The sequence below is a fragment of the Cajanus cajan genome, chromosome 10 (assembly GCF_000230855.2).
Source record: "Cajanus cajan strain Asha chromosome 10, NIPB_CcT2T_4, whole genome shotgun sequence".
Taxonomy (NCBI): domain Eukaryota; kingdom Viridiplantae; phylum Streptophyta; class Magnoliopsida; order Fabales; family Fabaceae; genus Cajanus; species Cajanus cajan.
Window position 1 is genome coordinate 26434410 of NC_138526.1, and position 24373 is coordinate 26458782.

Below are 24373 nucleotides of genomic sequence, written 5' to 3' on the forward strand. Positions count from 1 at the left end.
TTAACTTTAATTGCTTCTAAATGAAGGAAAAAAAGTAAGAAAACAAGATATCTTGAAACCCTTCATTGAGTCATATCAGAATATTTAATATAATTTTAATTATGATTTTTATAATCTTTTGATTTAATACTGGATTTCTTTTGATTATAATATTTTAATATATTTTATTTGAAGTATCAGTTAAGATATTTTATTATCTTTTCATTTTAATTTATTGTAAAATAATTAGAATATTTAATTTAGTATCATAAAAAAATAATCAATTTAAGATTTCATTTATTTAATTTCATTATTTATTATAAAACTTTTAGTTATTGTATTGATAATTTTTTTTAATTAAAATATATTTCAAAATTTTAGTTAATTCATTATCATTCACTTATTTTATTAAAAAGTGATCAAATATAATTTATTTTCAATTAATTTAATAAAATAAAAACTTTAAAATATATATTTAAAATCTGTAACAATTTCTTAGATACTAATATTTAATTAATTTTAATATAGACTAAATTTAATATTAAAAAATTTATTGTGATTTTAGTTATAATTTTTATTATGTTTTGATTTAATATTGGATTTCTTTTGATTATAAAACATAGTAAATAAAATCTAAAATCTGTATCAATATCTTTGATAAAAATATTTAATTAATTTTTAGTTTCCCTCTAAAACCATAGGTAAAATTGGAGAAGATCAGCAGCGGTGTGCCTGTAACCCATCCCTGACAGCAGATTGCCACTGCTTCACCTCTGGCTGGAACGCCACTACCTTCTCTACCCATTGGTACGACTCATTCACTATCTTTCCATCCCAGCCGGCTTCCCTAGAACAAGACATTAGCAGTTAGCAGTTAGCAATGTGGAGAAAAATATTTGGGCACTCTAGGTGAAATTTGCTTCTTCAAAGGTAAAGTTAATAAAATTTCCCTAAAGCATAAACAATTCCACTTAATTAGAAATAATAAATGAATCCCTAAACATTGAGAGATCCCTGTGGAGAGAGTTAGCTATCAAATATAAAAATTAAAAATTAAAAATAAAATTTATAAAACTATAAGAAAAATAAAATAATAATCATGGATGAAGTATAAGAGATGAGTTAATAAAAATGAAAAATAAAATGTAGAAAAGATAAGATATTTTACACACTTCCTCTCCCGCTCAGATCCTCTCTCGCGTCTTCCCCAAAACCCTAACCCTAACCCCCTTCCTCTCCCGCTCCCTCTCCCTCTCCGTCACCGCTTCTCCCTCCCTCTCCGCCCTCTCCTTCCTCCACCGCATCTCCCTCGCGGCCTCCCCCTCCCTCCGCTGCCTCCTCCTCCCTCCGCTGCTTCTTGATCTTAACTTGGGCATAGCTCCCCCTTCTTACACTGACGGTCAAATCAAGAACACACCCAACAATGGGAGTGGTTTGAAGGTTCCGCACGGCTGGGACCAAATACCCGCCGACTCCTTCAGTCTCAAGATGACCAAGCAGATGCGCGTCACGCACCAGGAGAATCCCCACTGCCAACTCGTCTCCTTTGACCGCGACTGCGCCAACGCCTTCCAGCACTACGTCAACGACACCCTCGCCTTCGCAGGAGGTAAGCAAAGTTCACTCTCCAAATTCCATTTTGATACTTCACCTGCTCCCACACTCCACACTCTTTCACAATCATTCGCTGATATGCGAGATTGAAAGAAATGAGCGAGAGTTAAAGTGAGATTAACATTTGCGATTTGATTGTGTTTTAGGGTTTCCAGTCCCGAGGCTGATTTGAATTGGTTTGAGAAGGAGAATTCTGAATCTGTGCAGAGCGTGCGGGTTGCTGTCAACATTCGGCCTTTGATCACGTCAAAGCTTATGGTCGGGTGCACAGCTTGCATCTCCGTCGTCCCTGGTGAACCTCAGGTGTGTTTTCCATTTGGATTTGAATGCTCTGTTCATGTTGTATGTTGCATTTTCTCTTACTCACTCAATTTATGTGATGTTTTTGGATTTAGTGTATGTTGGAATTTGTAAGCATGTGCGAAATTGTTGTGTAGGTGCAAATTGGGTCACACGCTTTCACTTATGACTATGTTTATGGTAGTACGGGATCTCGGTCGTCTGCAATATACGATGATTGGGTAGCTCCACTTGTAGATGCGCTTTTCAATGGCTACAATGCAATCGTTCTTGGAACAAAATGTATGAAGGCTTCTTCTTAGGATAAATCCTCTGATGTTCGCAAGGCAACAGAGGCTTGCATCAATGAGATACTTAGAGTTAGTGGACATGACATGGTATGTGTATGAGAAAATACTGGTTTCTTCCCTTGTTTCATTAAAATTCACGTGATGCCAAGATTCTTGGAATTGTTTATTTGTTTAGATTTAAAAGATAGTTAAAGACATTAATGGACCAGCACTGACACTACTTCTTGAGAAGTTGAAACCATATGGAGCTTTTCAAGGTACATTCTCTTTGGCTCATTCTTCTCTGTGAATCATTGTAAATTTGTGCTTACCTTTTCCTCTCCAATGTTTGTGTTAGAGTCCTTTGAGTCAGCTAGAACAGTTTCAGTGAATGCAACATCAAAATCAAAGGTTGGGAAATCAACTGCCAATGGTGTTTCAAAACATGGAAATAGAGTTGTATCTTTGGTATGTTGATTAATTTTTTAGTTAGTTACTTTTATATTAGTTTGGATTTCTAACTATTTGTTTCATCATCTCAAAAGAGAGCTGTGGCAATAAAGGGCGTCAAGTCTGAATTAATATCTGTTCATGATATAGCGGTCCAGTCTCAAGCCTTGTTAAATATCAAGGATTGTAATAAGGTATTGTTTTCTGAAGTTGGGTATACCAAACATTGCTTAAAATCTTAAAAATAAGTGTGGTTGGACTATCATCTGGATTTCCTTACATGCAGGAAGATAGAAAGAGAATGGTGGTTCGAAGGTTTAAGTTTGAGGACTCACGTATTGAGCAGATTCAAGATCTTGAGGTGGAACTGTTTATTGGAGAATAATCATGCATAACTCAAGCTTTCTATAATTATTGAATTATAATAAATGTGTCTATAATTTTCAGAATGATATGATGAAGTACTTTTCAATGACTGCCCCACGTGTAGTGCATCAGTCTAATTTTGCTGCAACTGGAACTTTCATAGCTCGGTTAGGATTTAATTGCCTTCACTTAACAATTTTTACTCTTTTTTATTTGACAAATTAAATTAAAGAGAAAAAAATAAATGTGTTGATATATGCCTTTGCATATAGCTGTTAGGTATGGAAAATGATGCACAAGTAATAGTCCAGGCCCCTGGCATATACTGCTATGGCATTCTCCCTGTTTTTTTGTTGGAAGTTTTCTTTTGACCAATAAAGATATAGGTTATATCGGAATAGTTTAATTATTTTTTTGGCTTGGATTTCTATGAGTAGGGATAAATTGTTTGCTTATATTTGACACGTATTTCTGTTTCTATATATAGATAATTTGGGTTAAAACCGATTTTTAAATTACTTGATTTCTTAAAATACCAAGGATAGCATGCTAATTTGACAATATGTCAGTTTGATCCTAATTTAATATATATGCTTTACAAATGTAAAATGCTTGATATTATGGACCAATTGCCTTACTATTGTACCGTGCAATGTTTATTGTGCATTGCCTTAATATTAGACACAAGTGTTTTTGTTTACGAATGTGTTATGCACAACAGGTTGGTTTTATTATATTTGTACTTGTATTTACAAATTCATTGCAAGTTGATAGGTTTATTGGCAATTTAGATCTTTGTGGGCGACAAGTCCAAAAGCCATGTAGAACATCCTTTGGTTTCCTTGTGGTGCTGCCACATGCTGAAAGTGATGAAGCTGCTGGATGTGAAAAAGATTTTGGCCACTATGGCTCTTTTGGTGCAAAAATAAGCATGTGTATAACCTAAATTGACAGTGAGCTTTTTTGATAAATTAATAATTTTTTATTGCTGCTTTTAAGTTATAGCTCAACCTCAACCTGATGACCTTTGTTGCAATGTGAATGGCTTTAATCTGCTTCAGATCGTTTTAATTTTTGTACTGTTTTTCTTTCTTCATTCTTTTATGCGATAGTGAATGGCTTTAATCTTCATTCTTAGGATTGGTTTCCACTTTTTATTATATTTCTCTTGCTTATTTTAGTAAAACCAGGAGTCTTATAATAAATAGGGGCTAATGCTTTGTCTTTTTTATTACATCAAGTCAATATCAATTTCAAATCTAGCTTTTGATCCTTCCCTACCTAAAGTTTCAACATGGTATTGAAGTAGTACCATACTTCTTGACTTTTCCCATTGCAATTTTGCTTCCAGGTTCCCTGAAAATTAAAACCTAGAAATTTATTGTGATGATGTCGTCATCTCCATGATTCTTATTTTTTTCTTTCTACTTGTTGTCTTGTTGCTCTCCTGCAGCTACTGTGATATTCGAAATTGATTTACATATAAATTCTCTCAATTTCTACAATTATTTTGCACCGTAGTCAATTTTGATTATGTAATACAATGATACTACATAACAGGCTAGAACTAGACCTCCAATAAATTTAATGGATCTAATAGTCTCATATTTCTTAGCTTGCTTTATTTATTGTCTTCAGATCTTGGACGAAGCACACAGCAGCCCTGGGTTGCATGTGCAGCTGGACCTGGTCTTGCAGAAGAATGTGCAACTTTGGTATAGTTATAAATTGCTTCTGCAAAGATGTATTGTTATGTGTTTGATGTATCATATTGATAACATTTGAAATTATTAATTTAGTGATTACTAACTATATCTTCAATAAAGGTTTGGATTTCTTGTGAGAGATAATAGTTTGGCTGGGAGATTGAGCTAAGATGTCAGCATTGTATCATTATTGTGTTTCAACAATTCATAGAATGTCATGCCAGGAAAAGTAGCTTTCTGGAAATGAAATATGAATATGATGATAAAATTGATATCACATATCTTTATTGTTGTCAGGGTGGATGTAGAACAGGGATGGCCAAAGTTACCAATGCCTATGACCTTCCTGCAAGGTTTGTATATTCCCCCCTGTCACTATGCAATCATGGTTTATTTTTTTGCCTCCTTTCTAGGAGAAAAGATACTTAGAATGTCTTTTAGTCAGTGTTGTTGCATTGATATTTGATGCAAAGGTGCATTCTCATGCTAACTTTGATCCCTTTTGAGTTATAGTTGTATCGACATGGGATTTGTATATTATACACAAATGTAGATGTGTGTGTATAATTGGACAATTGTAAACAACATGTTTTCTCTTTTCTATTTTTTCCCCTGTATTTGAATTTTTGTATGATTTGATTTGGAACATGTTGCCTCTATTAATTGTATGTTTGGTAGATAGGTATAAGGTCATCACTATATAAGCAATCTAGCTTAGTAAAATTAGGTTGCTTCATGTGTATTGTTTGAAGGGGTTTCTTTGCCTAAATGTGTGCCTTGTGGATTTTGATCTCTAAATGATGAAAAGTATCATGGCTATGGATATACTCCAATGAAGCTTTATTGTCATAGTTACACTGATAGAGGTCATTCATTATTTTTCATGTGTTGTCTTGCCGATTAAGCACATCATTAATCTTGGGAACTCCTCTTGATGTCTGTATTGTTCTTTTATCTTCATTTTAAATGATATCATGCATTTTCATAAAAAAGACTTGATATTTTTGTTTTGATTGAAATTGTTTCAATAATAGGCTCGGGTAATCGATTACAAGAAATGGGTAATCGATTACCAGACTCTTAAAAACAAATAGTTCCCTTAAATTTAGTCATTAACAGTTAGTGAGGGATTCATCCCAGTTAGTGACGGATAAAATCCGTCGCAAATTGTGACGGATTTAATCCCTCACAATTTGTGAGGGATTTAATCCCTCACAAACTGCGAGGGATTAAATCCCTCGCAAATTGTGACGGATTCTACTTAATTAAAGTCATCACAGTTTGTGACGGATTTAATCCCTCACAAATTGCGAGGGATTTAATCCCTCACAAATTGCGACGGATTTTTATTAATTTCTAAACATTTATTATTAGAAATTAGTGACGGAAATTATACTGTTTGTGATGCCTTAATTCCGTCACTAATTGTGACGGAAAAAATAATCCGTCACTAAATATTTTGTGACGCCAAATTTTGTGACGGAATCATTTCCGTCACAAATTCCGTCACTAATTGATTTGTGACGGATTTTATCAAAATTAGTGACGGATTTGTTCCCTCTCTAATTTTAATTTTTCTAGTAGTGGAGATAGGTTTTAATTAAGGGTTTTACTGTTTATGCTGAATTATATTAAATTGATAATTCCATTGTTTATAATATTAATTTATGAATGTTATCATTGTATTGATTGATAAGAATGAATGATCTTGATGTGAATTACTTGAGGGGTGTGTAAACCCTTATTTTGTTGGGCTTATCTGTTGTGTATGTGAGGTAGAATTGTGTACGTGATGTGAATTTGAATTATGAGATGAGATGTTGTATGAATGTGATTATGATTGTGATTGTGGTGCCTCACATCAGTGACTAGGGATGGCACGGCCCCTGGGTAAGTGGTGCTACAGGGAGTGCGTTACCCTAACATGGTGTGGGAGGAGTAAGATAGTTCACACACACCATTTATGTCGATTATGGCAGCCCTGACATAGGGTTAATTGCAAGAGACTGTATGGATTGTAATTTGATTGTGGTTCCTCACACTAAAGGATCAAGGATGATACGAACCCTGGTAGTTGATGTTTCAGGGACGAGCGTACTCCCGGATGATCAGGGATGATACGAACCCTGGGTAGGTGATGCTTCAGGGACGAGCGTACTCCTTAATGACTAGGGATGGCACGGCCCCTGGGTAAGTGATGCTACAGGGAGGGCGTGACCCTGGTTTGGTGTGAGAGGCAATTAACTTGTATCACTTGTGTCAGATGTGGCGAGGTCTTGGCATAGTGTTAATTATAAGATTGGTGTGAATTATGGATGTGGAAATGATATTGTTAATTGTAAGATTGACATGAATTATGAATATGGAAATGATGTTGTAAATTGTATAATTGGTGTGGATTATGATGGATTGAGATATGTATGTGAAATGAGATATGTTAAATGTGAATTGAGATGTGAAGATGATGAATGATTGATATATATATATATATATATATATATATATATATATATATATTTTATTAAATAATGAATTATGATGAGATTATATTGTGATGTGTTTGTATGTACTTTGCATATAGATATTTTCTTTTCTCACCGTATAAATTGTGGATATTTTAGGTGAAGAAGATCCGGCTACGAGTAGCATCTAGAAGGTCAATAGTTAAATTATGGGAATGCTCTGATAATGTGACATCAGGGCAGAGGATTTCTAGGACAGAATATTTATATGGATTTGGTATTGTAATAAATGTGTTTAAAATTGTAAACTCTTAAATTTTACCTTTCAAGTTTTATTTTTCAGTCATTTTCTTATATTGAAGAAAAAACAGTTTTGAAGTTTTATGTGAACCCTTTTACGAACCCTTTGAAAGTTTATTCTTCTTAATTAAATTATATTATATATGTGTTGGGGTAGTAAGGGTGTCACATTTAGTGGTATCAGAGCAGGTCGATCCAATCGGCCGTGAGTTGTGAGTCTACTATGCTTGTTCAATAGATGAATGATGGAATGCATTGAGTGTGAAGCTTATTGATGTGCTAATGTGATGATTGATTATGTTATTGTTATTTATTTGTGTGCATTGTGTTCTCAGGATTTGTCTGATAGACATGATATAACTTGATGATGATATTTTTGATTGCTCTTTCTTAATCTCATGATTGCTTAATTAGTTTGATACTTCTTGCTTATGTAAGAAGTAGTGGTTGGGTGGCATCGCTCGTATTGCGAGCATAGGTGCAAGTAGTGGTAGTAGACGAAGTATCTTGCTAACCAACTAGAACTAGTGGAAGCTTGGATGTGGGTAAGAAATTGACTTATCGAATGTATTAAGAGTTTACGATTGGTGGCGTTTCTGAAAGTTATAGTGGTAATGATTGAATCCAAGAGGTTATGTGTCGAGCATTAGAACTTTGAGTGTTCTTGATGAAAGGTCAAAGTGTTGGTGATTTCCTTAAGTTTTGATGCTTGCATATTAATCTTGTTAGGGGTTAAGTTGCATGAGGATTTGATTTCAGCTCTAAGTCTTTTGTGGAATAGGTGAATTATTTTCGTTTAGGGATTGTAGTTGGAAGCTTGGATATGAGTTTAAGGTAGAAAGAAGTAAGTTTGGAAGGGTTGAGGTATTCTGTGGGATGTTAGTGCACTATTGTTGTCTAGTGTAGAAGATGTTTTCACTGTAGTTTTGTTATGCTAGTAGGAGTACCGTATTGATAGATTTGAATTTTGTGGTCTTCATGGAAGTTGTAGTCTTGGATGTGATCTTTTCAATGGCACTGGAATCAGGTAAAATGAAGGTTTAGAACTTCAGTTATAGTTGTTTTGGTAATCAGAGGCTAGTTATAAGCGTTAAATATATCTGTTGTGATTTTTGAATTGTTAGCTGAGAAGAGGATCTATTCAGAATCTCATGTTTTCATAAAAGTGATAGCTTATTCTTTTATCTTTCTTTTGAGATAGGATTGAGATCGTTGGACAAGTGTAACTCTCTAGGTATCATTTTCCTTGACAGTTATTGATGGGATATGTATGCTATCATGATGTTTTTGAGTTACTAGGCAATGCAAGGATAAAAATGATTTTGTTATGATGTTCTGAGGTGTTGTCATGTGGATTGTAAGGTTATTCAAGGTTTTATGATGCTATGTGGTAAAGTTAAGTTCATGCACATGTTATATGGTGTAAAATAGTGATAGATTTATATATATGATTGGGAAGGATGTATATATGAAGGTTTAAATAGGTATTCTAATATGATATGCATGTATGTTGATATGAGGATAGATGACCTTATGGATTAATTAGTGAATGGTTGTGTGTTAGTGAGATTGACCTTAAGATGTGATATCATCATATTAGAGTTAATTTTGAAGATATATCCAAGATAGATTTAGGCCTTGTAATTTTTTGCGCGGATATAACATAGATCTACCTATGGTAGAAGTTGTGCTTAAGTGGGAGATATCAAAAGTCAATTTGTGAGGTTAGAATTTTTATTGAGATAGTTTATAGGAAATTTATTGAGTAAATTTTTAAGATAGCCGTTCACGGTTTAGGCTGCTCTCGTTTCTCTCGTCGCTACTATAGGAATTGCTTTTGCTTTCTTTTCTTCTAGCTATTAAGATGTTTCAGTTCACTAAGTTGTCTTTTGCCTACCCATGAATTCAACAGTAGTTCAAAAGGTTAACCTATATCGAGGATCCCCGGACCTATGCTTATTTTCAACTCCCCAAAGCATTTCGTCGCTTACTTCTCTAGGTTGCTTACTATTTGACTAGATTGACTAGGAAAGACTGCCTTTGTATGGGATAATAAATGTGAGAGTATGTTTCAAACTCTTAAGGAAAGATTGGATAATGTTACCAGATTTTAGTAAGTCTTATGTGGTATACCGTGATGCTTCTAAGATGAATTTGGAGGTAGTATAGATGCAAGGAGGAAGGGTAATAACTTATGTTTCTAAGCAATTGAAAATTTATGAGAGGAATTACCTTACCCATGACATTGAGTGAGCAATCGTGATATTTACACTAAGATTTGGAGACACTACCTATATGATTCTAAGTTGGAGGTATTTAGTGATCATTAGAGCCTCAAATTTTGTTTGACCCGAAGGACTTGAATATGGGACAAAAGAGATAGTTGGGATTTTTGTGGACTAGGATTTCAATCTTAGTTGTTATTTGCATAAAGTCAATGTGATGGTTGATGTTTTGAGTAGGAACCCTCTACATTATTTTTTTCTTATGATTAGAGAGATGGATCTTTTTGGCTGAAATTAAAGATTTAAGTTTGACTTATGAGATTACTCCGAGTAGTATGAAACTAGGTATAACTTGAGTAACGAGTGAATTGTTGAAGGAAATTGGAGACGTATAATTAATTGATTAATTTTGGTGACTAGATATGAGGCTATAAGATAAGGTGATGAATAAGAGTTTGACTTGGGTGTAGATGGACTAGTGAAATTAGAGATATGATATGTATACCTAGTGAACTTACGCTTAGGTGCTTAATCTTTAAAGATGATCACAGAAGTAAAACCAATATTGTGGCAGATGCCTTGATTATGATGACCTCTAGTATATCATTTATGATGATTTAAGGGTTGGATTTGATTGAAGAATTTAAAGACTTATGCTTGGTGTATGAGATTATCCTTAGAAGCATTGAATTTATTGTGTTAAAAGTGACTAGTGAATTAATGGATGAGATTAGAGAAGCCTAGGAGTCAGATCCTTTCTTAGAGAACCAAGTGGAGAAGATTGGTAGAAGTATAGATAACCATTTATGAGTAGAAATCGACATTGTTTTGAGGTGCAAGAACAAACTTGGGTGCATAGTAACCTTGAATTAAGGAAGATGATTTTAGAGGAAGGACATAACAGTACTCTTAATATATATATATATTTAGGAGCTAATGAGATGTATCGGGACCTTAGGAGGATGTATCTGAATAGCGCGGCGGAAGTGAAGTGACCTAAGGTGAAGAAAGGAGTAGAGAAATTGTATACTTGTGTTTAGTATGCTAGAAGTCTTTAGGAATTTTGTAGCACTCAGACGTCCCATTGTTGAAGTGAGATGATGGGTGGATAGGCCTTAATTGTAGGTTTGTCTGAGATGCTTAAGAGGTTGATTCTATTTGTGTTTTAGTGGATAGGCTTGCCAAGTTTACTTGTTTTGGCCTTAGATATCTTTTGATAGAGTTGTATATCAATAAGGTAGTGAGGTCGCATAATAATTAGAAAGTAAGAAGCGAGGAGTCTACCATTGCAAAAATTTCGAGGACGAAATTTCATAAAGGAGGGAAGTATTGTAACAGCCCAATTTTCAATGGGCCGTAGGCCCAATTCGTTGCCCAGAACGAGCCGTTTCAAAAGTGAAACGGGCCGTTCTGGAATAAGTTAAAGGCCCAAAATTTGAGAAGCAGAACGGGTCGTTCTGGAGGGAGAACGGGCCATTCCGGTTTGGAGAACGGGCTATTCCAGAGGGAGAACGGGCCGTTCTGGTTTGGAGAACGGGCCGTTCTGGAAGCAGAACCGGCCGTTCTGCTGGGTTTGAGAACGGGCCGTTCTGGTTTGGGAACGGGCCGTTCCAGTTGAAAAATTTACGTAGGTTTGAAGGGCCCAGAACGGGCCATTCCGATTTTGGAACGGGCCGTAGTGGTAGGTGGGCGAAAAATCCTATAAATAGGCCTCAAATCCTCTCATTTCTACACACCTCTCATTCTCACTCTCTCTTCTCTTCTGTTCTCTCTTTCGTTCCTCTTCTTCTCTCTGAAGACCAAGGGGAACTCAGAGGATGAGGTTCTGCTCCAGTCTTAGTTCCGATCCTTATTTAAGGAAAAAGAGGAGGTTCTGCCCGAGTTCCTATGTATCCAGGTACGGGGGAAAAAGAGATTATTTATATGTGGAGTTACATGAGGAAATTGGGTAGAAGAAGAACCCTTAGGATTATGAGCAATTTTATAATTATTTCTGTTTGAAAAATTATTGGCATTATTTGATTCTGTATGAATTTAGGAGTACGAATATATGATTTATTTGTAAAAATAATGCTCTGGGAGAGAGAACGAAATTATAGAAAGTGCCTGTAGGCTAGGTTTTGGAAAAGTTGAATTATTTATGTTTGAGGAATTAATTATACCATTAGATTCGGTATGTGTTGAGGATTATAAATATGCTAATAATTTGTAAGAATGATGATCTGGGAGAGAGAACGAAATTGTAGAAAAGTGCCTGTGAGATAGGTTTTAATTAAGGGTTTTACTGTTTATGCTGAATTATATTAAATTGATAATTCCATTGTTTATAATATTAATTTATGAATGTTATCATTGTATTGATTGATAAGAATGAATGATCTTGATGTGAATTACTTGAGGGGTGTGTAAACCCTTATTTTGTTGGGCTTATCTGTTGTGTATGTGAGGTAGAATTGTGTACGTGATGTGAATTTGAATTATGAGATGAGATGTTGTATGAATGTGATTATGATTGTGATTGTGGTGCCTCACATCAGTGACTAGGGATGGCACGACCCCTGGGTAAGTGGTGCTACAGGGAGTGCGTGACCCTAACATGGTGTGGGAGGAGTAAGACAGTTAACACACACCACTTATGTCGATTATGGCAGCCCTGACATAGGGTTAATTGCAAGAGACTGTATGGATTGTAATTTGATTGTGGTTCCTCACACTAAAGGATCAAGGATGATACGAACCCTGGTAGTTGATGTTTCAGGGACGAGCGTACTCCCGGATGATCAGGGATGATACGAACCCTGGGTAAGTGATGCTTCAGGGACGAGCGTACTCCTTAATGACTAGGGATGGCACGGCCCCTGGGTAAGTGATGCTATAGGGAGGGCGTGACCCTGGTTTGGTGTGAGAGGCAATTAACTTGTATCACTTGTGTCAGATGTGGCGAGGTCTTGGCATAGTGTTAATTATAAGATTGGTGTGAATTATGGATGTGGAAATGATGTTGTAAATTGTATAATTGGTGTGGATTATGATGGATTGAGATATGTATGTGAAATGAGATATGTTAAATGTGAATTGAGATGTGAAGATGATGAATGATTGATATATATATATATATATATATATATATATATATTATTAAATAATGAATTATGATGAGATTATATTGTGATGTGTTTGTATGTACTTTGCATATAGATATTTTCTTTTCTCACCGTATAAATTGTGGATATTTTAGGTGAAGAAGATCCGGCTACGAGTAGCATCTAGAAAGTCAACAGTTAAATTATGGGAATGCTCTAATAATGTGACATCGGGGCAGAGGATTTCTAGGACAGAATATTTATATGGATTTGGTATTGTAATAAATGTGTTTAAAATTGTAAACTCTTAAATTTTACCTTTCAAGTTTTATTTTTCAGTCATTTTCTTATATTGAAGAAAAAACAGTTTTGAAGTTTTATGTGAACCCTTTTACGAACCCTTTGAAAGTTTATTCTTCTTAATTAAATTATATTATATATGTGTTGGGGTAATAAGGGTGTCACAAGCAGAGTCGCCATCTGTCGCAACCCGAAAATTTCCGATCTTGCGACTAATGGTTTAAACATCATTTTAAAGATCTCATTGATTAAGGAATGCCCGGACACCAGACTAATCCTTAATCAATGGTTTTGAAAATAGGTTCTATGGAGTCGCCACCAATGTTTTACTCAAAACATTGGAAAAAGAAAAGATTTTTAAAAGATCCAATAATGGCCTTGATAACCAGAATTGGGTTCGGGGGTCGGTTACGTGTAAGGAAGGTATTAAGCACCCTTACAACGCCCTAAATCAGTACCCTATGATGAAGTTAATGCGATAAGTAATAATAAATTAAATATTATATCCCCTTTTATTGATGATTATTTACATGATTTAAAATTTAAATTAACAATTGACTCTAAAATATCTACATGATTGCTCTTATTATAAACAATATTTATCAAATGTAAGAAATAAAATAGAGAGAAGAAAATTGATTTGAATACCTCTTGAACGAGCTCTATTAATCTTCAAAGATGGAGATTTGGGTGCTTTTTGGCAACCCTTCACACTACAATGCCTCACAAAAATCTCAAGAAATACAAAAAGAGAGGGGAAGAGAGAAAAAGAGAGAAATTTCGAGCTATAGAAAGTCTGGACGAAATTTTGGAGTCCGGAGAAATGAGCCCCAGCTGTCTATTTATAGACTTCAGAAGGGGGGTCCAGAACGGCCCGTTCCAAAATCGGAACGGCCGTTCTGGATATGGCCCGGAACGGGCCGTTCCGGTTTCAAAATGGGCCGTTCCAAGGTCCAAATTAAGGCACAACGGCCGTTCTGGATATGGCCGTTGTGCCTTAATTTGGACCCTGGAACGACCCGTTCTGAAACTGGAACGGCCCGTTCTGGGGTCCAAATTCAGCACACATGATTGGTCTGGAACGGCTCGTTCTTGATTTAGGAACGGCCCGTTTCAGTCCCGTTCCAAATAAGCTTTTACCCCTTTTTGGAGGAGTTTGGAACGGCCTGTTCCAATATTGAAACGGCCCATTCCAATCTCGGAACAGCCCGTTCCACATTAGGTTTTTTTGGCTTTTTAGGAGCCTCGGAACGGCCCGTTCCGAACCTTGGAACGGCCCGTTCCGATTTTGGAACTGCTCGTTCCGGGCCCATAAAAATATTTAATTTGTGCTTTTGGGCCCTCTGAAGTCCTGTCGTCTCGTTGGCATCCTTCGGGAGCTCCTTCCCTTCGTAACAGAGGTCTATGTCCTTGTTTGTATGCCCCCGGACGAAATTGGGTGTCTACAGGTACGGGCTTACCATGACCTTGGCATGCATAACCAAGTCAATTGTGGAGTTCGCCCACCGACTATCCGCAAGGATCCACGCACCTTCCCAAGTACTTGGTTAAGAGAATAACCCTCGACCTCATACCCCGCTCCAACATTGGCTAAGGACTTAAAGGAGACTCGCCCAACCCAGTGGCCTACCCGAGCACCACTATCCCAAAACTAGTGGCCTACCTTAGCATCACTCTCATATATCAGTGGCCTATCCAAGCACCACTCTCAATAGACTGTATGTGAGGTCTTCCAGTTCGAAAATATATTTCCTCTCCTCAAGTCCTAGGCTAGACTCATGCCATAAGGCATCACATGCAATTATGCATCACACATTATACATGGTCTGCCCACCATCATGATCAACAATCATACACATGTCATAAGACATCACATGCAATAATGCATCATACATCTTACATGGTCTACCGACCATTATGATCAATAATCATACACATATGAACATATACTCATGCCATATCATATTTAAACATTCATATATATCATCACTATGCATACAGATGAATCACACCTCACCATACATCATATATCATACATACATGATCCAAAACTTCAACTTAACATGCATTAGCATCATTTCTTTCATAAACATATTCACGCTCGGCGCAGCCTGAGCTCGCCCAGCCTAATCCCAACCTGAGAGTCCTAAATCTCATCCACGCCCGGCGCGTTTAACTCACGCTTAGTGTCCTTGAGACAGAGACTCCTAAGAGTCTCCACGCCTGACGCAACCAAATCACGCCTGGCCCAATATCCAACCCGAGAGCCCTAAGCTCTTCCACGCCTGGCGCGCTTAACCTGCACCTAGCCTAATCCGAGTTAGAGAGTTCAAAACTCTCATCCAAACTAAAAAATCTAACCACATGCAAACACAAAAACACAATGCATAGGCTCCATACAACACAAAACAAACTCAAAATCAACATGCACCTATCTGATGCATCAAATTCACCAAAAACCCCATTTTTCCCAAAACCCCGAAAAATGAGCGAATTCTCCGATCCAGCCATGGATCCTCAACTTTCATGCATCAATTGAGTTTCTAAACTCACATGCAACTTAAATAACAAACATTCTAGCTTCCCTCACCTGAAGATTGGCTCAAAATAGCCAATAACTGAGAAGAAGTAGAATTCCCTTCCGAAGCTCAACCTGAAACTTCAATCCTCCCAAAGCAGGCTTCCTAATCTGAATTTCAAGAAAAGACAGAAGGCATTAGTGATCTAGAGGAGAAAAAGAATCATACAGAGAAATTTGGGGGAGAAAGGAGCTCACAGACCTAGAGTCCTTCTCTCTAAAACTTCTCTCTAAAAACATCACTTTCTCCTCAACCACACAACCCCTATTTATAGAAGTTCAGGAGTGGCCAGAATGGCCTATTCCAAATCCAGAACGGCCCGTTCTGCACCCCTTCATCATGTGCAAAAATCACATGTAGAAAGGCCCGTTCTGAAACCAGAATAGCTCGTTCTGGGATTCATCCAGAACGGCCCGTTCTCCATCTAGAACGGTTCGTACTCCCTCTAGAATGCCCCGTACTCCTTCCAGAACGGCCCGTACTCCATCCAGAATGGCCCGTTCTCAACTACGATTTACAGGTCAATTTAGTAGTTTGGAACGACCCGTTCCAGATTGGGAACGGCCCGTTCTGAGCTACTAAATCACCCATATTGGGCTTTTGGGCCTTTTGAAATAACTTACTACATTACAATACCCCCCAACAAACAGGAATGTTCGTCCCCAAAAATAGGCTTACCTGAAAAGAGGAATGAATATTATTCCTTGAACTGACTCTCCACCTCCTAGGTAGCCTCACCAGTAGCTACATCCCAAAGAATCTTCATCAAGCTGATAAACTTGCCACGAAGCTCCTTCAACTTGTGATCAACCACAGCTACCGGTCTCTTTTCATAGGTCAAGTTCTTTCTAACTTGCACCTTATCCATCTCTACCACTTGACTCGGGTCTCTGATGTACTTCCTCAACTGTGAAACCTGAAACACATGCTCTCCCTCTTCAAACTCTGGAGGTCTCCTCCTCCTATCAGCTAGGACTTTTGTCGACTCTGGGTAGCCCTCAACCTTTCCTGAATCTATCTCACCATCTCAGTAGTCTAAAGAACTAACTCTGGACCAACCACTACTGACTCACCCTCCTGATACCAACATAATGGAGTCTTACACCTCCTGCCATACAAAGCCTCTAAAGGCGCCATGCCAATACTCAAGTGATAACTGTTATTGTAGGTGAACTCTACCAATGGTAACACCTCCTCCTAGATACCCAGATGATCCAACACACAAGCTCTCAAGAGATCCTCCAGTGACTGAATTGTCCTCTCCGACTGACCATCTATTTGTGGATGATAAGCGGAGCTCAACCTCAACCTCGTCCCCAAAGCCTGATGCAGAGTCTGCCAACCTGGAAGTAAACCTTGGATCTCTGTCAAAAATAATACTAGAAGGCACTCCATGCAACTATACTATCTTTCTAATATACAACTGTGCAAGCCTCTCCAAGGACCACCTCTTGACAGGAAGAAAGTGCGCACACTTTGTCAACCTATCAACAATCACCCAGATAGAGTCAATGTTCCTAGCTGTCATAGGCAACCCAACCACAAAGTCCTTAGTGACACTATCACACTTCTACTTGGGAATCTCCATCAGCACTAAGCTCAAAACCAGCTGCCCTTTCGGTACCAAGCAATCCCAAAATCCTCAACAACTATGGATCTTATAATTGCTTAGTTCCCACCTGTCTCAAGAACTCATTAGTTATGGTGATCATACCACAACTAATGTGATCTTGAACAACCTCTACCTTTAGTCTCAAATCTCTGAACTGCTCAATCAGCTCCAACTCCCTAATCATCATAGCCGACATATGAATGGATTTCCTAATCAATACATCTGCTACCACACTCGCCTTCCCAAGATGATACATCAACTGGAAATCAAAGTCCTTTAGGAATTCTATCCACCTCCTCTACCTCATATTCAACTCCTTCTGATCAAACAGGTACTTTAAACTCTTGTGATCACTGAATACACTAAATCTCGCACTATACAGATAGTGCCTCCACGACTTCAAGGCAAACACCACAGCTGCAAGCTCCAAATTATGAGTAGGATAATTTCTCCCATGAATCTTAAGTTGCCTTGAAACATATGTCACTACTCTCCCTCCCTACATCAACACACCGCCCAACCCCTGGTGAGAAGCATCACAGAACACTTCAAAATACTCACCAGTGTCAGGTAACACCAAAATTAGAGAAGTAGTCAATCACCCCTTCAATTCTTGAAAACTCTGCTCACAAGCGTCCATCCAAACAAAAGGTTGATCCTTCCGAGTCAATTAAGTCAAAGGAATTACTATTCGAGAGAAACCCTCTATGAATCTCTGATAGTAACCCGCTAACCCAACAAAACTCCTAATCTCCGTAACAGTCCTCGAACGCTCCCACTGAATCACAGCCTCCACCTTGGCTGGATCCACTACAATCCCCTCTGCCGATATCACATGCCCCAAACCTCACCTCAGACAACCAAAACTCACACTAGGACAGCTTGGCATACAACTACCTCTCCCTCAGCACCTCTAAAACCAACCTCAGATGATCACGGTGATCCTCCAAAGATCTAGAATACACCAATATATCATCAATGAAGACCACCACAAACCTGTCCAAGAATGACCTAAAAATCATGTTCATGTAATCCATGAACACTGTTTGAGCATTAGTGACACCGAAACGCATCACTACGTACTCATAGTTACCATATCTATAATCATGCTTAGGAAGGCAAGAGGTGACAACTTGAAAGATCCAATAGGAGTGGGCTAGACATGGGGGTTTGGGCCAGTCAAGGCCCAATGAACCCGATGGGCTTGAAAGGCCCAAGTCAAACTTCACATGGGCCTATCTTGTTATGAACATTCTTCTTATGTTTTTGTTAGTTTAGTTTAAATATATTTTGGTCTTGTATTTTGGACCACATAGAGTAACATTTTGGGCTTTAGGCTTGTTGGGCCTAGTTTTGGGCTTCATGAGCCTTTGGGCTTTTGGTACCCAATATTGGGCTCATTTTCTTTCTAGTAATTTTCCTATTCATTGTATTTTCTTGACCATTGTATTTGGGTCATTAGTTTAGGATTTAAGGAGGAATACTAGATTAAGTGAATCAGGCAAATTAGGTTTAATTTAAATTGCATTTAAGTTTCATTTTGAGTCACATGGTTGGCGCCACCTTGGCTGAACATGTGTGACTCAAATTCAACCCTAAATGCAACTTAAATGAAACCTAGATGCATACTTAGCACATTGGGACCGGTGATGCACATGTGGGATAAGGTTTGAATTCAAAATTCAAATTTGAATTTGAATTCAAATCTTGGCGCCACATGTGAAGCCTTCACATTGGCGCCAAGTAACCCTAGTTTCGGATCTATATATGCCTCCTTTTCAACACCTTGTAGACACTTTTGAATATATTGAATTTTCTGAACCATTCTTCAGCTAAATTCCTCAAGAGTCACCAAGAAAGAGAGAAAGAGAAAGTGCCTTCAAAACCCTAGAAATTCACCTAGTTTCCTATCTTTTGAAGTGAGCAATCTCTTGTTGCTTAAGCTTGGATGCTTCCATCCTTAGCTTAGGCTAATTCCATCCAAAGAAATCCTCCATTCAAAGTGTTCTTACGTTTGGTCTTCCATCTCCAAAGAAGAGATCCGTGCATTGGTGAAGCTAAAGAGAGGAACATCTATCACTTCTCCTTCCTTTGCCATCAATTAGTGACACCGAAACGCATCACTACGTACTCATAGTTACCATACCTAGTCCTGAAAGTAGTCTTTAGTATGTCACTCTCCTTTACCCTGATCTGATGGTATTCGAATCTCAAATCAATCATCAAAAACATCGAAGCTCCCATCAGTTGATCCCTCAAATCATCAATCCTCGGAAGTGGATAATTATTCCTTATCGTCAACTTATTTAGTTGCCGATAATCAACACATAAACGGGCCCCACCATCCTTCTTTACTAACAGTACCAGGGCACCCCAAGGAGAAATATTGGGTCTCACCATCTGTTTCTCCAACAAATTCTTGATCTGTTTCTTTAACTCTACCAACTTAGCTGAAGCTCTCTTATAAGGAGCCATTGATACTGGTCCTGCACCTGGTACCAGATCAATGCTAAACTCAACATCAAGCATAAGGGGCAATCCCAGCACATCATCTAGGAAACCTCAGGAAACTCACTAACAATCTCAATCCCAATGATGACCCTCTCTGTCTCAACACTCAAGGTGGCAAACAACATGAAGCACTCAGCTCCATCTCTTATCAACTGCTGAGCTTGAGCCGCTGATAATATCACCTCATCCTCCCACTGAGGAAATACCAACCCTCTCTGAGCATAATCTATAAGGATGTGATGGATAGATAACGAATCCATCCCTAAGATTATGTCAATATCTATCATGAGCAACACAATCAAGTTCACTCGAAACCTCCTACCAAACACCTCTATCGGACATCTCACACACATCTCCGATGTCACCAAAGAAATTGAAGCCAGAGTAGATACATACAAATCAACGTGCAATGCAGACACTGACAACCCAATCTCCCCACACAATCAACAGAAATAAATGAATGTGTGGCACCAAAATCAAATAGGAACAAAACATCCTCACCTGCTGCCTTCCCCTTCCTCTTCACCAAATCTGATAAAGTGGAAGTCTCTACACCTGATAAAGAAAACACTCTTCCTGAAACCGTAGGCCTAACTGGCCTCGAGGCACTCTAGATGGAGTCGATGGAATCTGACAATCTCTGGAAATGTGGCCTAGCCTGCCACATCTGAAAAAAACATTCCTCGGATGGGAACAATCTCTAACCATGTGGATTTCTCCACATCTGTAACACTGCACTGACTGTACTCCATCCTAAGGAGTAGTAGGACGAGGTCCCTTACTAACAGCACCCCTCTGAGACTGAACAGGCCTGTCATAGGGTCCTCTCTACTGACCTCCCCTCCTAGATCCGGATGATCCCTCCTAAACTCTAGCAGCCTTACCACTGCTACCACCACCCTCCAATCTCTCAACAGTTTTTGCCTTCTCAACCAAGGTAGGAAACTCCACTATGGACATAAGGACTGACCCCCCTTCAGCACATGCCTCAACCACTTCTGCAAACTTTCTACATCTCCAAGTCTCAATTATGGCCTGAGAGTAGAAACGAGTCAATTGCTCAAACCTCATAGCATACTCAGAAACAGACAAGCTCCCTTGATGTAGCCTCATGAACTCAGCCCCCTCAGCGTATCTAACGCTGTCTAGGAAATACTTCTCCAAGAAAACTCTCTTGAAGCAATCCCAATCTACAGCCACACCTCTACTCTCCATCATCTACCTGGTGCCTCTCCACCAGTACTCAGTCTCGCCCACCAATATACATATTGCAAAGGCCAACTTCCTCTCCTCAAAAGATCCCAAAACACTAAAGATCTTCTCCATCTCACACAACCACTAATCTGCCACATTAGGATCTGAATCTCCCATTAAACTGAGGAGGCTAACATCTCCTGAACTCTGCTAAATCTCTCCCATCCTGAGAGACCACCGGTCTAGCTGCCTCAGCCACAGCTCTACCCGCCTTCATCTGAGCAAAGTGAGCACTTTGTTGCTGCATCACCATGGCCATCATCTCCATAGCCCTAGCGATCTGATCAAACTGAGGCCTCACCATACTAAAAGAATTCAAACATTATTTTACTAACACTTCATCACTACAACTCACCAAAATTAACACATATCAGAGATATGACACAACAAAAACCTAGAAGGATCACTCCCACAAAGTATCCCAAAAGACTCGACCGGCTCTGATACCATAAAAGTGTAACGACCCGCCATGGTCTCTACACTTAGAGGAATCACACTACTGCTAGTGAACTAAGAGAAATATTAAGCTGGATAACTCATACATACAGGTATAAATAAGAATGAAAATAACTAAGTTTCTGGTTATAAAATAGAACACTAAATATATACAATCATCCCAAAAATAATATGACTCTAGTGCTGATCAAGCACAGACAAAAATGTTACCCAAAATGGTAACTCTAATATAAGGATCAAACTCCCCGTCTCGCAGCGGTCACCTCAAGTCCAAGCTAGTCCTGACCTACTCTCATACCAAGTATGATCATCGTAGTCCCACCACATGGAAACAAAAGGGTAAGCTAGAGTTCAAAACCCATCATACAAGTACAGAATAAAATCTATACTACACATCATCCAACTATCAATCATGTTCATAGAGTCACACTATACACTCTATCCAATACTACTCATGCATAAAATATAATCCACCAATCATGAAGTCAAACACCACACTTCATCATATTAATAATCATGCAATAAATGCATCTCATGACAGATATCAATGCATATCAATCATCTAATGCATCGTCACGCATACACCTGGGAGATCTCCCTAACAACAGAGCTGTATAAGTGACATCCCATCCTACTGAAACCACCCCAACCATTTTCACGCCCAATGCGCCCGCTCGATCATAGCTAAACAGGATATATAATCCTCACTCGGGTTTACTCGGATGATGTCACTTACACAATTGAAAGTCCAGATCCACCGTTAGGTATAGCACAACTGGGTGTCGCCACCGGCCCGAAACGGGCTTTCGGCATTCGCGATTGATGGTTGGACTCGTTATTTTGTTTAAAAAAATAGTGGATTGCTAGAATGACTTATTCTCAAACTGAGACCTCGTCAAACGAGCAATTTTATTAAAAGGCTCACTAATCCATATTAATCCCAAGCGGGACCCTCCATGGATTAGTGGTTTTCATAAAAGGAGGGTTCGTGGAGTCGCCACCAATGTTTTACTCAAAACATTGGAAAAAGGGATAAGGCAATTGATTTAAAAATCAACTTTGGCCACTACAACCAGAGTTGGGTAAGGGAGTCGGTTACGCGTGGGGAAGGTGTTAGCACCCCACGGCGCCCCTTTCGGGTTCCCTATGACAGATTATTTTTAAAAGAACAGTATAAAATTACTAAATTACCCCTATTTATTCTAAGCAATTATAAATTGACTATCTACATGATGACAGTTTAAATATGCACACAGAAAGCAGTAAAAGGAAGGATTGAAAGGAAACCTCTTGAAGCGTGCTTTTATATATTGCAAAGAACTGGGAAGCGTTTTGGCGTTCCCTCGCTCTACAAGCCCGCTCCTCGCTCTCCTAGAACAAAATTTTAACTAAGGGAATCAAAAAGATTTCCCCTCGACTAAGTTCGATCCTCAAGCAAAATGGCTCGGGGCTCAAGAACTTCGTCGGATCGACTCCCAGAGAGATTTCTAGGGCAGAACACTGCTCAAAAACCCCAGAATACTCAAGGAGGGAGTCAAAACTGAGTCAAAAAGTGTGGAATGACGTCCAATTGACGTCATATTTATAGGGAATAGGCGCAATACGCCCTACAGGGGCAATACGGCCGTATTGAAATTTTTGAACTTCAATACGGTCGTATTGAAGTTCAATACGGTCGTATTGAAATTCAGAAATTTCAATACGCCCGTATTGAGTTCGCTGCGGTTGTATTGAAGTGTCAATACGGTCGTATTGACTTCAGTACGACCGTATTGAAGTTTCAAAAACTTCAATACGCCGTATTGAGTTTCGCTGCGGCCGTATTGAAGCTTCAATACGGCCGTATTAAGTTCAGTACGGCCGTATTGGGCTTTTTCCCTCCACTTCCTTATTTTGAGCTATTCTAAGACCTCTAGACCTACAGAGAACCCTCCTAGGGCCTTCGAGGAGTCCTTCTGGCTGATTATCCTTCAGTCTTCGAGAGTCTTCAAGCTTTATTTCCGACCCGGACAATTTTAGGGGTCTACAGCTGCCCCCCCTTTACTTAGTCGGACGGCCTTTTGGTGTATCGGCTGACAAGTAAAGGAGTTGACCCAATTGTCCGGGTATTGCGCCGACCTTCTGACTTGTAGCGTCTTCCGGTGGAAAAATGTTGAGTAGCCTCTCCAGGTGGGTGCATACCTCGGCGCTTCTGACATCCTCGGTAGCTGAGTTTACCTTCTCCAAGGTCAACTTCACTCGACGCCCGAGCTGGAAGTTGGACATCAACGCGGCTCTGATGACGCTGATGGTTGAGTACCGCCTCTCCAGGCTTAGCTTCACTCTTTGCTTGAGCCGGAAGCTAAGTACCTTTGTGACGACGGTGAGCAGTGTGAGTTTTGCCTCTCCAGGCCTAGTCTCGCTCTTTGTTCGAGCCGGAAACCAAGCACCTTTGTGACGACGGTGAGCAGTGTGAGTTTTGCCTCTCCAGGCCTTGCTTTGCTTGTTGCCCAAGCTGGAAGCTGTAAGTACCGTCTCTCCAGGCTTAACTTCACTCTTTGTTCGAGCCGGAAGCTAAGTATCCTTGTGACAACGGTAAGCGGTGAGTACCCCCTTTCCAGAGATAGCTTCGCTCATTGCTCGAGCCGGAAGCTGCATACCTCCGTGTTTGTGACGACGGGGTAGCGTGAATATCTCCTTTCCAGGGATTCGTGATGATTTTGTCTCCACAGTCCACGATGCTGCTTCGACGGTTGTTTTTTGATTTTGTGCCACTAGGGGCAGGATAACGCAGGGATCCGTCTAGGGGATGTGCAGTTACTCATGGGTTCTTGTGTCCCAACTTTCCATTGCGTAGTTGGTGCCCACTGGGGAATTTCTGATTCCTTTGGGGTGTAGACACAAAGATGCTCTTTTTGATGTGAGCGG

General features: G+C 39.0%; 1 protein-coding gene across 12 annotated transcripts in view; it reads left to right on the top strand.

The window, feature by feature from the left end:
• The first annotated feature begins 1112 nt into the window (after nt 1-1112).
• The window catches only part of LOC109815482 (uncharacterized), a 52210-nt gene continuing 28949 nt past the window's right edge, over nt 1113-24373 (top strand). Inside the window, exons 1-11 of one of the 12 annotated variants that reach the window (XR_014429990.1) lie at nt 1114-1588; nt 1740-1896; nt 2031-2270; nt 2359-2440; nt 2521-2630; nt 2708-2806; nt 2899-2973; nt 3060-3145; nt 3770-3931; nt 4617-4693; nt 4982-5121. Coding sequence is in view for 10 of the 12 variants with exons in the window: in XM_083065037.1 (XP_082921163.1) it covers nt 2914-2973; nt 3060-3145; nt 4982-5037; nt 12910-12941 (234 nt within the window). In the remaining 2 variants the exon portion in view is untranslated. Of the gene's footprint in view, nt 1589-1739; nt 1897-2030; nt 2271-2358; nt 2441-2520; nt 2631-2707; nt 2807-2898; nt 2974-3059; nt 3146-3769; nt 3932-4616; nt 4694-4981; nt 5122-6770; nt 7182-7305; nt 7564-12909; nt 13193-24373 lie in introns of those variants that run through there. The other 11 variants (XM_083065033.1, XM_083065032.1, XM_083065035.1 and 8 more) reach the window with 11 other exon arrangements.